General features: G+C 52.3%; 2 protein-coding genes across 2 annotated transcripts in view; one reads left to right on the forward strand and one right to left on the reverse strand.

Moving 5' to 3' along the window:
• Nucleotides 1–562, reverse strand: part of PSMB5 (proteasome (prosome, macropain) subunit, beta type, 5) — a 5,593-nt gene extending 5,031 nt beyond the window's left edge. Inside the window, exon 1 of the mRNA XM_010831272.1 lies at nucleotides 12–562. Within this exon, the coding sequence (XP_010829574.1) occupies nucleotides 12–209 (198 nt within the window). The 5' untranslated portion in view covers nucleotides 210–562. The remainder of the gene's footprint in view (nucleotides 1–11) is intronic.
• Nucleotides 563–4,939: 4,377 nt separating this feature from the next.
• PSMB11 (proteasome (prosome, macropain) subunit, beta type, 11) lies at nucleotides 4,940–6,107 on the forward strand. Its single transcript, XM_010831273.1, has one exon. The coding sequence runs from the start codon at nucleotides 5,041–5,043 to the stop codon at nucleotides 5,908–5,910; it is 870 nt and encodes a 289-aa protein (XP_010829575.1). The 5' UTR covers nucleotides 4,940–5,040; the 3' UTR covers nucleotides 5,911–6,107.
• Nucleotides 6,108–10,663: the final 4,556 nt, after the last annotated feature.

Below are 10,663 nucleotides of genomic sequence, written 5' to 3' on the forward strand. Positions count from 1 at the left end.
TGTGTCTGCACCTTGAAGGCCAGGGTAGTGGTTCCATGAAGTATTTCAATTCTTGGCTCCTCTGGGACACCCCAGCTGGGCGCGGCCAGGCTCAGCCCATCGCTGGGACTGCCTGGACCCAGGTCCAGCAGATCCGCACGACCCCCGAGTCCAAAAAACCCGCGCCGGTTCACCGATAGCGGCCTCTCCAACACGCTGGCCAGCGCCATGTCTAGTAAGGGCAAGGGAACTGCTTGCCAGAACGCCCAGCAAAGAACGACCGGGCAACGCCTCACCGTCACAGCTTCACTCCCTATTAAATCTATCCCAGGGAGGAGCCATTTTAAGTCCTGGCAACCACGCCTCCAAACACAAGAGCCAGATGCGGGTAATTATTTTCACCAAGGAGGGAAAAAATAAATGGCTTCACTCCCCTTAAATTATAAAGGGGTGTGGCTGACATCTTGACTTTGGCCACGTAACCAACACAGGATTAGATTAACCTCAAATTCATAGGAAGCAAACGCAAACGTCAGGATGAGGGAGGGAAGTGGGGCCGGCCATCTTTGAGAAGGGCGTGACTGGATGAAAATCTGTTCTAAACCGGTAGTAGTAAATCGGCCCCGCCCCGCCCGGTGTCCAAGCAACAATTAACATCTATACCTTTTCAGCAGTCTGTTAATGAGACTGAAGTTGACATTTTGTTCAAGGGCAGTCTCTAATACTGGGTAAAATAATGATCTACTCTGAGGCCATTTTCCTATGAAGTTACTAAAACCGCAGTAGTTTGAGCTAGAAAGCGCAACAAACATGAGAGCTATACCTCTGGTTTTTTGATAGCATCAATCGCCACAATAGCCAGGTTCTCTAACAGCAACCGATTTTTAAGATTCAGTATTGTCTTCACTCCCACCCCCTGGTGGAAATTCTAGTAAGTAATGAATTGCCCAAAAGGCAGATAGAAGAATAAAGAAGGAAAAGCAAAGGGCCCAGTTAATTCACAGACTGGATTCGCAATTCAGCTCCTGAATAACTGAGTCAATAGTAATTTACCATTTCAGAGCCTGGAGGAGAGTTGAGGCTCCATAAAGATGTACCAAGAGGTTTCCAGACTTAATCTTGCTAAGACAAGCCCTTATTCAAGAACGTGCTGTATTTCATTGTCTCTCCCTCTCTCCACCCACCTTCATTTTTCAACCCTTTTGGGAACTATAACAAGCAAAGAAGTGGGCAAATGTATGAACTGTTGCCTCCTGCTTTACGTTTCTATGAAGTCAGTGTCTAGTCTTCCTTGTTGGATTCCAGCAGCAACATCCATCAATATCTAAATTCCTCATTCCTCTGATGCCCAACTCAGCCCCTCCTCTTCCCAGCAGACTCTGCATATGTTGTATTTTTAATGCTGAAATTCGGCAACTCTTTCCAAACCCAACCATCAGAATGTAATGAAGCAGAAGATCTTTATGTGGGTCTCACACTTGGATGGTGTGGAAAGTGCAGAGTGCCTCTGTTTATTGAGCACATAATATTTTGCAGTCACTCCTGCATTGCAACTAATCCTCCTTCTGACTTCTCTCAGTGGTTCTTTCCCTCTGCTACTAATGGTGTCTGTACTTTTCTTAAAGCATTTTTATATTTTAACCTGGTTATAAATATACATTTATCTCCCACTGGATTGTGAGTTTTTAAAGACAGGTATTTCTCTGGAATTCCCTGGTGATCCAGTGGTTAGGTCTTGGTGCTTTCACTGCCAGGGCCCTGGGTTTGATCCCTGGTCAGAGAGCTAAGATCCCACAAGCCAAGCTGTGTGGCAAGGAAAAAAAAAAATCTGTAAAGACAGGTATTTCTCTGTGCCCACTATTTGCTTAATACATGTTTTTCAAATGAACATGTGAAAGGATGACAATATTGTTTTTCTAGTCACAGAGGCTTGACGCCCTGGCTCATACTTGACAGCTCCTGTTCCTTTCCTCCGCATCCAATAGATGCCAAGTCCTGTTCATTCTCCCTTCACAGTGCTGCTCACATTCTTCTTCATTGCAATTGATATTGCCTTTGGCTTCTTATCTTCTCAATCCTGAATTACTGAAACATTCTCCTAATTTTTCTGGGCCCAAACTATGTTTCTAATTAATTCTACACAGTACCAGGTTGACTTTCTTAAAACATCTTCTTGATCTTTACCTCCCTAATAATGGTCTGTAAGGTTCAGCTCCTCAGCATGACATTTAAAGCCTTCCAGAATCTGTTCCCATTTTACCTGATATTAGTTCTCTGCTCCAAGGTCCCATTCAGGGAGACCTCAAAGAGGAGAGATACAAATGATCAGTGCTGCAATGAGTGGGAATATAAACTGATACATACCATGGAGAATAGTATGGAGTCCCCACCCCCCAAAAAAAAGTTAAAAATAGACCTACCATATGATCTAGTAATCTCATGTCTGTGTACTTATCCAAAGGAAATGAAATCACTATCTCATAGAGATAGCTGCAATTCAATGTTTACATTATTCACAATTACCAGTATATGAAAACAATATCCATCATCAATGTATGAACGCATAAAGTGTTATATATGTGGTAGAATATTATTCAGCCATAAAAAAGAATGAGATCCTGCCATTTGTGATGAGATGGATGAAACTTGAAGGCATTATGCTAAGTGAAAGAAGTCAGGCAGAGAAAGACAAATAACATATGAGCTTACTTATATGTAGGATCTAACAAAGCCAAACTCTTAGAAACAGTAGATTGGTGGTTGTCAGAGGCTTGGAGTTGATGAAAATGGGAAGATGTTGGTCAAAAGTGTACAAACTTCCAGTTATAAGAGGAATAAGTTCTGGAAATCAAATGTACAGCACAGTAACTACAGTTAACAATATTCTTTTGTATCCTTGAAAGTTGCTGAGAGTAGGTCTTAAATGTTCTTACCATAACAACAAAAATGACAATTATGTGAGGTGAAGGATTTGTTAACTATCCATATTGCAGTAAATGTTTTGTGATACATACAGAGACACATACACAGAAGTATCAAATCATCATATTGTACACACTAAACTTAAATAATGTTATATGTCAATTATATCTCAGTAGGGTTTCCCTGGTGGTCCAGTGATTGCCTGCCTGCCAAAGCAGGGGACAAAGGTTCGAGTCCTGGTCCGGGAGGATCCCATATGCCGTGGGGCAGCTACTGAGTGCCACACTCTGGAGCCCAAGAGCTGCAACTGCTGAGCCCATGTGCCACAGCTACTGAAGTCTGTGTGTCCTGGAGTCCATGCTCTGCGACAAAGAGAAGCCACCACCGACCACAACTAGAGAAAGCCCACGTGCAGCAATGAAGACCCAGTGCAAACAAAAACAAATAAATTATATCTCAGTAAAGCAGGTGTTTGAGAAGAAAACAATGATAAGTGCTATACTTCACAGGTGAGAAAGGTGGTCAGTATAGATTGGGGTGAGTTTGGGGGTCAAGGAAGGCTTTGTCAAGGATTCATTCTTTGTCTGGATTCATTTCCTTAAATACCACTTAGATCCCATTGCTTCTCAAATTCAGAGCCTCTTCTCTCTCGGCCCCTACCTGGGGAGGGTTTTCAGAATGGGTGATATGTAAGCCAGACTTGGGAGGATAAGATTCAAAAAGATGAAGGGGAAGTGGGAGATGTGCTGGGAATAACATGAAAAGAGGTTGTGGTGGATGGATTAGGATTGGGTCACAGTGGGCCTTAAATGCCAACCTGGGGTGGATTTGATCTTACAGCCCTTTAAGCTCTCTTAGTAGAGGAGACATGGGATTTGAGTGATACCTTAGGAAATCATATCAGCTTGGAGGATGAGGTTAGAAGGGGAGCTGTAATATTTAGAAAAATGTACTCCATATGGTTCCAGAAGTAGATGTAGCTTGTCACTCCGCCCCAATCTAGTTTCTCTTTCTGAAGGGCCAGCTGTCAGTCTCCACCCCTCGTTGGTCTAAGACTTGGACTCAGTATGATGGTATCAAAGTCAGTTGTTTCTCCTGCCTTGAAACTGCAAACCAATCTCTTGCCATTGTGAACTGTTGGGCAGAAAGGAGACCAATAGATCCTTTCAGCTACTTCCTCAGAACTTTAGCACCAGTCAGAGAAGCTGTCCTGCCAGAGAGCCGTCAGGTGTGCCAGACTGTATGCAGATGGAAGTTCATGATCACACCCAAAGCAGAGAAGACGACCTCCAGGTTTTAGTTCCCCTTGACCTGGCCCACGGTGCTCTGTCATTCTGAAGGTATCTGGGCGCCCCGTACGAGGCTCTCTTGCTCTTCTTTCTGTTGTCTTTGTCCCAGTGCCTTTCGTTTTCCCCACGTTGATCATGAGGTGAACCAGTAAGCTCAGTGTCATTGCTCCCTGACCCCATGCCCCTGAAGAGTGAACCCAGCATCAGGGACTCCTGCCACAGGGGATCCATGGCAATCTATTCTGTTTTGTTTTGGTTTGGGGCCATGTCCTGTGACTTGTGGGATCTCAGCTCTGTGACCAGGGACCGAACTCAGGCCATAGCAGTGAAAGCCTGGCATCCCAGGGAACCTAGTCTGACTATGCCATTACACTGACTAGTCTTTACCTTTCCCTAGGCTGGGGGCCCTTTCAGGGCAGGGACAGGGCTTCATTTATCTCTGTGCCCAGTGCCCCCCACAGGAAAAACAAGAGGAACCCAGCTCTGCTTCTTCCACTGGTGCCCCCTGTCCTTTGCAGTTACCCAGCCCCCACCCAACTCCAGGTGCCTGGAGGATGACAGACAGGTGACTCCTCCGGTGACGCTCAGGTGTGTCATGGCAGCGTCTCCCCAGCGCTGAAGACTCCACTGGCCTCATCCTGCCCCGCCCCGAGCAGTCCTCCGAGGGGGAGGGCACTGCTCCATCAGCCAGTCCCAAAGCCTGGTTTGGGTTTTAGGAGAAGCCACAGATCACACACCTTCCTGTATGGTCTGGCTGCAGCCCGGCTTCTCCTTACCATCTCTCTTCCTCCACCCAACCCAGCTCACAGATCCCTGCCTTGCTCCTTCCAACCTTCGCTGGACCCCAGGAATGGCTCTGCAAGATGTGTGCAAGTGGCAGGCCCCCGACACCCAGGAAACATCCCCTCACCTGCCTCAGGCTGGCAGCTGGGCTGTGCCCCGAGGCTGGGACCCTCAAGCCTTCCTGCAGACCCACGGCCCCAGGCTGGCACATGGTACCACCACCCTGGCCTTCCGCTTCCGTCATGGAGTCATCGCTGCGGCCGACACGCGGTCCTCCTGTGGCAACTACGTGGAGTGTCCAGCCTCACGCAAGGTCATCCCTGTGCACCAGCATCTCCTGGGCACCACCTCTGGCACCTCGGCTGACTGTGTCATGTGGTACCGGGTGCTGCAGCGGGAGCTGCGACTGCGGGCACTGAGGGAGGGGCAGCTGCCCAGTGTGGCCGGCGCTGCCAAACTTTTATCAGTCATGATGTCACGCTACAGGGGGCTGGATCTGTGCGTGGCCACGGCCCTGTGTGGCTGGGACCGCTCTGGCCCTGCCCTCTTCTATGTCTATAGCGATGGCACCTGCCTGCAGGGGGACATCTTTTCGGTGGGCTCTGGGTCTCCCTACGCCTATGGAGTGCTAGATCGCGGCTACCGCTACGACATGAGCACCCAGGAAGCCTACGCCCTGGCCCGCCGTGCTGTGGCCCATGCTACCCGCCGCGATGCCTACTCTGGGGGTTCCGTGGACCTCTTCCACGTGCGGGAGAGTGGATGGGAGTATGTGTCCCGCCATGATGCCTGGGTGCTGTACTCGGAACTGCAGAAGCTTCCAGGGCCAGAGAAGGAATGGGAGGAGGAGGCCACCCCCGACAGAGCTGGCGAAGGCAGAGAACCATCTGTGGGGCTGGCACCTGGGGACTTGAAGGTGCCCACAGAGAGGCTGTGAGCAGCAGCAGGATCTGGGGGGCTCAGCCCAGGGTGGGAGATGGGGCCGCAGGGGAAGCAGACTCCCAGCATCAGGGTTCTGCTCTCCTGGGTTGCTGGCTTCATTTGTTCCAAGTTTCTACCCCTTTCTCTTCCCCAAGCTATTGAACTCTCTGTCCGACTTGTTCCTGTTGGCACCCAATAGATTGATCTAGCCTCCTTCTCAGCACAAAGTCCGTCTTTCAGCAAATACTGCGCACCAGCTGCACGCCAGATGCTGTGCTAAGTGCTAGACCCTCTTTTCTTGCCGTCTTCCTTTCTGCTTTCCTCCATCCTATCCCCAGTCTCTCTTCTTCCTCTCATTTTAGTCCTCAGCTCAGCTTCAGAGTCTTTGCCACTTTCTCACCTGGATGGGGGAGCAGTGGGAGGGGAATGAGGGGGGGATGGTAGCCCTGGGGACCCAGGCTGGAAGGGACGGGGACAGTGCAGCATGAACATCTGGGGGTAAGTGATGGGCTCCCACTACTGCTTTCCTCCTCTGCCACCACCCCCTACCTGACCCTAATGACTCTGATGATGACTCCTTTCCTGAACGCAGTTTTCATGATTAACTGTTTAAGGTTAATGTGATCCTCACTTGACAGAAGACGAAACAGGTACAGAGATGTGTGACTTGCCCGAGGTGACGCGGTCAGTCCAGAGATGAGGCTGGGATCCAGGCCATCCACTCCAGGGCTGTGCTCCTTCCGCACAGCTTCTCTCCCAGGGCCTCTTCCTGCGGCCGGGGAGTGATGTGGGGGAGAGAGCAGCTGGGCCAGGCGCCTTTCTGCTGGCCAGGGAAGAAGGAACCTGGAGGAGCCCAAGGGCCTGGAGGGCTGAGCCCAAGAGGCATCCCCTGTTGAGCCCCCTCTGAGGGGTTCTTTCTTACCAAGGCCTGAGTCATCGGTACCCCGCAATCCCAACCAGTGCGCTCTGGCTTCTGGGCCTGTCGTGGCTGCTGCCAGACTTCTCCTGCCGTCCCTTTGCCTTCTCCCCAGCCTCTCCTTCCTGTAGCTCCCTCTGGGCATGAAGAAGAGAGGGAGATGGCTGTGCCAGGGGGAACTGCTGGGTTAGCGCGTCCTCTCCCGCCCCTCCTGTCTGCTTGCTGCTCCCCTGTGAGCCCTGACTTGGCGATGCAGGCTGACAACTCCAGGAGGGATGCCACCCTGCCCCCCTCCCCAGGCCAAGCGGAGGGGAAGGCATGGTCAACCTAGGAGATGGGACCGGAAGGAAGGTTCCTGAACCTTCTTTCTTTGTCCTACTCCTACTGTTTCCAGTCCCAAGATGAACAGCATCTCTTCTCCCTTTTGGACCCCCTCCTCCCAGCCTCTGGCCCAGTCCTGAGCCCCGACTCTGCACATAAGGCTAAGAATTCCTCCAGGCAGGAGCTGGGCCAGACAGAGGAGCCCCAGTAGGCTCTGGCTTTCAGGGGATGATGGGGGAGAAGGCAGGAAAGCTGAGGGAGCCCCAGGAAGGAAAGCAGTAGGGGAGGGAAGGAAATGAGGGGGGTTGCTGCAGAAAGATGCCCAGTACAGGAGAACAAGCCTTTGAGCTGGGGTCTGGGAATCTGGCTGGTGGCCTCTATGCAATCCTTCATCCTTCACCCTCCCCTGAGCCTCAGGTGAGGAGGTGCAGGACTCGGGAATGATAACTCTAGGTCAAGGATCCTTAGGCCAGGTTTCTCCTGGAGGAACACAGGAGGAAGGGCAGTTTTTGCCCAGGGTTCAAGTGTTTGATTGACTCAGACATAAGAAGGGCACCTCCACGTGTGGAGATGAGTGTGGGTCTGTGACATCGTAAGCGAGTGATCCCAGATAAGTGGTGGTTCCCATGTGCAGAGACAGGAAACGGGCTACAAGAGAAAGAGCCCTGCCTGAGTAAGGAGCACGGCCAGTTATCAGGGAGAAAGGCCTTATCACTTTTTTGATAAGGAGAAAAAGTCCAGAGTAGAGAGGAGGTGGGGCAGGGCTCATCCCAGGGGTTCACTACTTCTGCAGCCTCACTGCCCACCCCCAGCCCCCCACAAACACCCCCATCCACCCAACCAGGGAGTGAGAAAAGGCAGGAATGGAAGGCAGGCTAGCCCGACGTTGCCACCTGAACCAACCCCCAGGCTAGCTGGGAACCACATGCAGCTCCCCACCGGCCCCCTCCCCTTCCAATTAATCAGGGAAGAAGGACTGAACCCAGATAGGGAGGGCTCTCTTCTTGCATCTCCTCCCATCAGCTCTCTGTTCTCTCTCTTCTCTTTTCCTTCTCTGGTCCTGCCCTCTTCACTTCCTTTGACAAATTCTCTTTCCAATGGTGAGATATTTAAGACCAGAGATAAGCCTAAGGGTCTAGCTGAAAAGTCTGTTTCCCTACACTGTTTTCCTGGCAGCTGAATGAGTTGGGAAGGACCTCAGGAGGGTGTTAGGGAGGGCTGGCACAGCAGGCGAAGACCCACACCCCACTTCAGTGCACCGCTCACTAGCCAGGGGCAGCCCATGCATCAGTCCCTTCTTTTCTCCCCTTATTCCTAAAGGTTTGATTCAGACATCAGGGGAGACCATAGGGGTCAATCTAGCCCTGAACCGGAAGACCTGTCCTGACGCCCTGCTTGCGGTGCTGCCCTCCTAAGCGTCTCCCTCTGGGGCAGACAGACTGCTCTCATACAGGCCTTCAGGCAGGCAGGGCCCAGTTTCCAGCCTTCAGCAGAGTCAATGACAATGCCATGCTTGCTCCAGAGGCCTGGTTTGGAGGAACCCATCAACTTCACAGCTTCCTGGGAGAAGATACTATAACTGTTTCACTGAACAAATCTCTTCTCAGAAACTGTGTCCAAGAAATGGAGGCCTGTACTAACCTATTTGATCCCTCCCTCCCTCCATCCTTCCCTTCATTGTTTGTTTTCTGGCTGAAGCCACAGGCCTCTTCAAGCAGAGCTGCATGTACAAAGGATCTGACAGGATGGAGGCGGCCCGTCAGAGTGGGGTCTTTGTCCTCCCTGGTTGCCTTAACCACACAGAACGTAAGGTACAAGAAGGCATCTTGCCATTGGAGCAGCCTCCCCTGACTATCCGCGCCTCGCACTGGGAAGGGAAGGTCACAAGGACCTGTCCTGACCTATCTACTCCCCAGGAGCCCTTGCTGGACTTACGAGACCGGGGCCAAGTCTAATGTTTGTTGCTGGGTGGACCCCTTCTCTACTCAAGGAGCCCACGGTGAGAGACGCTGGCCACCCGCTGGGCTCCCGTCCCGGTTGACTTTGGTTCAACCCCTAAAACAGCCCACCTTCCTGGAGTCCCTCTCTCCCCTCCTTTGTGCCCATGAAGAACAAGACCACAGACTGGGAAGAATGAAGGGTGGAGGTGGCAGATCCACTGTGACTGTGCCACCTTACCCCGACCCAGCCTTTTTCCAGCTGGGACCACAGGCCCCAGGAGGCACTGGCTTGCTCCCCTCTGCTGTCCCCTGCCCACTGTCCTAGTCTAGAACCCCTCTTCCTCTCTCCTTAGTCTCTTTATAGCTCCTCCTTCTCTCCACACTCTCCCTCCTGCTCTCCCCTCTGGCCAAGCCCCACGTTTTAATTTCCTTGGACACTTTGAGACCAACAGAGAACCCAGAGGTGGTGAGAGCAGGGGAACGAGTCATTATCTTCTTAGTCCCAGAATGGAATCAACCCAAACTCTCCTCTGTGAAAGGGACTTGAAGCAGACTGTCGCCCAAAGGAGAAAAGAGAATGAGCCAAGGGGGTGGGCTTAGGCCTCTCTTCCAGCCCTTCAGCACAGCGACACGCTCTGAGAGACACCTGAGTGTGGAAAGGAAAGCAGGGCTCCAGCTTTACAAAATAAAGTGTTTGTTTATTATGAAATTAGAGATGGAGGCCCCTCCCCTTCCGCCCTCTTTCCCCTTCCCCGGCAGCCTCCCTCTTTCCTTCCCCTCCCCCAGGGGCTGGGAAGCATACAAGACGATGCCCAGAGCCAGGATGCCCAAGGCCGGTTGACAGCTGGGCAGAGCTCCAGGGAGGCAGCCACAGTAGGGGGCTGGAGCTCTCGCCCTGGGAGGTGGGCTGGCTCCCTCTCTCTGCTGGAGGCCAGTGGAGCCAGGATGAGGCCATGAGTGATGGATGGAACCATGCGGGCAGGTCTGTAAACACAGGAGAGCCAGAGTGAGAGGCGGTGAGTGGGGGAAGGCTTTGGGCCAGCCTGGTGCTCCACGAGGTCTAGGGACACTGACCTGGGGCAGAACGTCCCCTGCAGGAGGGTGGGCAGCAGTGGCTGGACGTTTCTCTTGCTTTTGGGATGGACAACAGAAAAAACCAAAAAGCCAATCACAGGGACCCACAGAGAATGTGGGCAGATGTGGGCAGGAGACAGACAGACAGCATGTGTGTGTGCAAGGGAGACACATCTGCGTGACAGATTCAGAATGGAGCAGACCAAAACAGAGCCACGAAAGAGTGGAATCACAGTGAGAGAAGTGGGAGGTTCAGAGTCGGAGCCGCACAACCCAGACCCAGACAGGGAGCGTGTCAGAGACAGACAGATCCCTGGACAGAGACGAACAGACGACTGGGGAGGAGGGACGTAAGGAGGCGGTTGCCTTGGGGAGGTGGGGAGGAGGGACACGGGGACTGGGGAGGCCTGGGGGCCCCTGGGCTGCTGCTGCCTGCCTGGACCCGGGGGGGCTCACTCAGAAGGCCTACGCTGCCACCCCGCTTCGATGGGGGAAGCGGGGGCAGGGCCAGGCCGGTC

This window comes from Bison bison, unplaced genomic scaffold, assembly GCF_000754665.1.
Source record: "Bison bison bison isolate TAMUID 2011002044 unplaced genomic scaffold, Bison_UMD1.0 scf7180017864526, whole genome shotgun sequence".
NCBI lineage: Eukaryota > Metazoa > Chordata > Mammalia > Artiodactyla > Bovidae > Bison > Bison bison.

Excerpts from the sequence above, each read along its gene's own strand:
- PSMB11 (XM_010831273.1), top strand. The coding sequence starts at position 5,041 with ATGGCTCTGCAAGATGTGTGCAAGTGGCAGGCCCCCGACACCCAGGAA.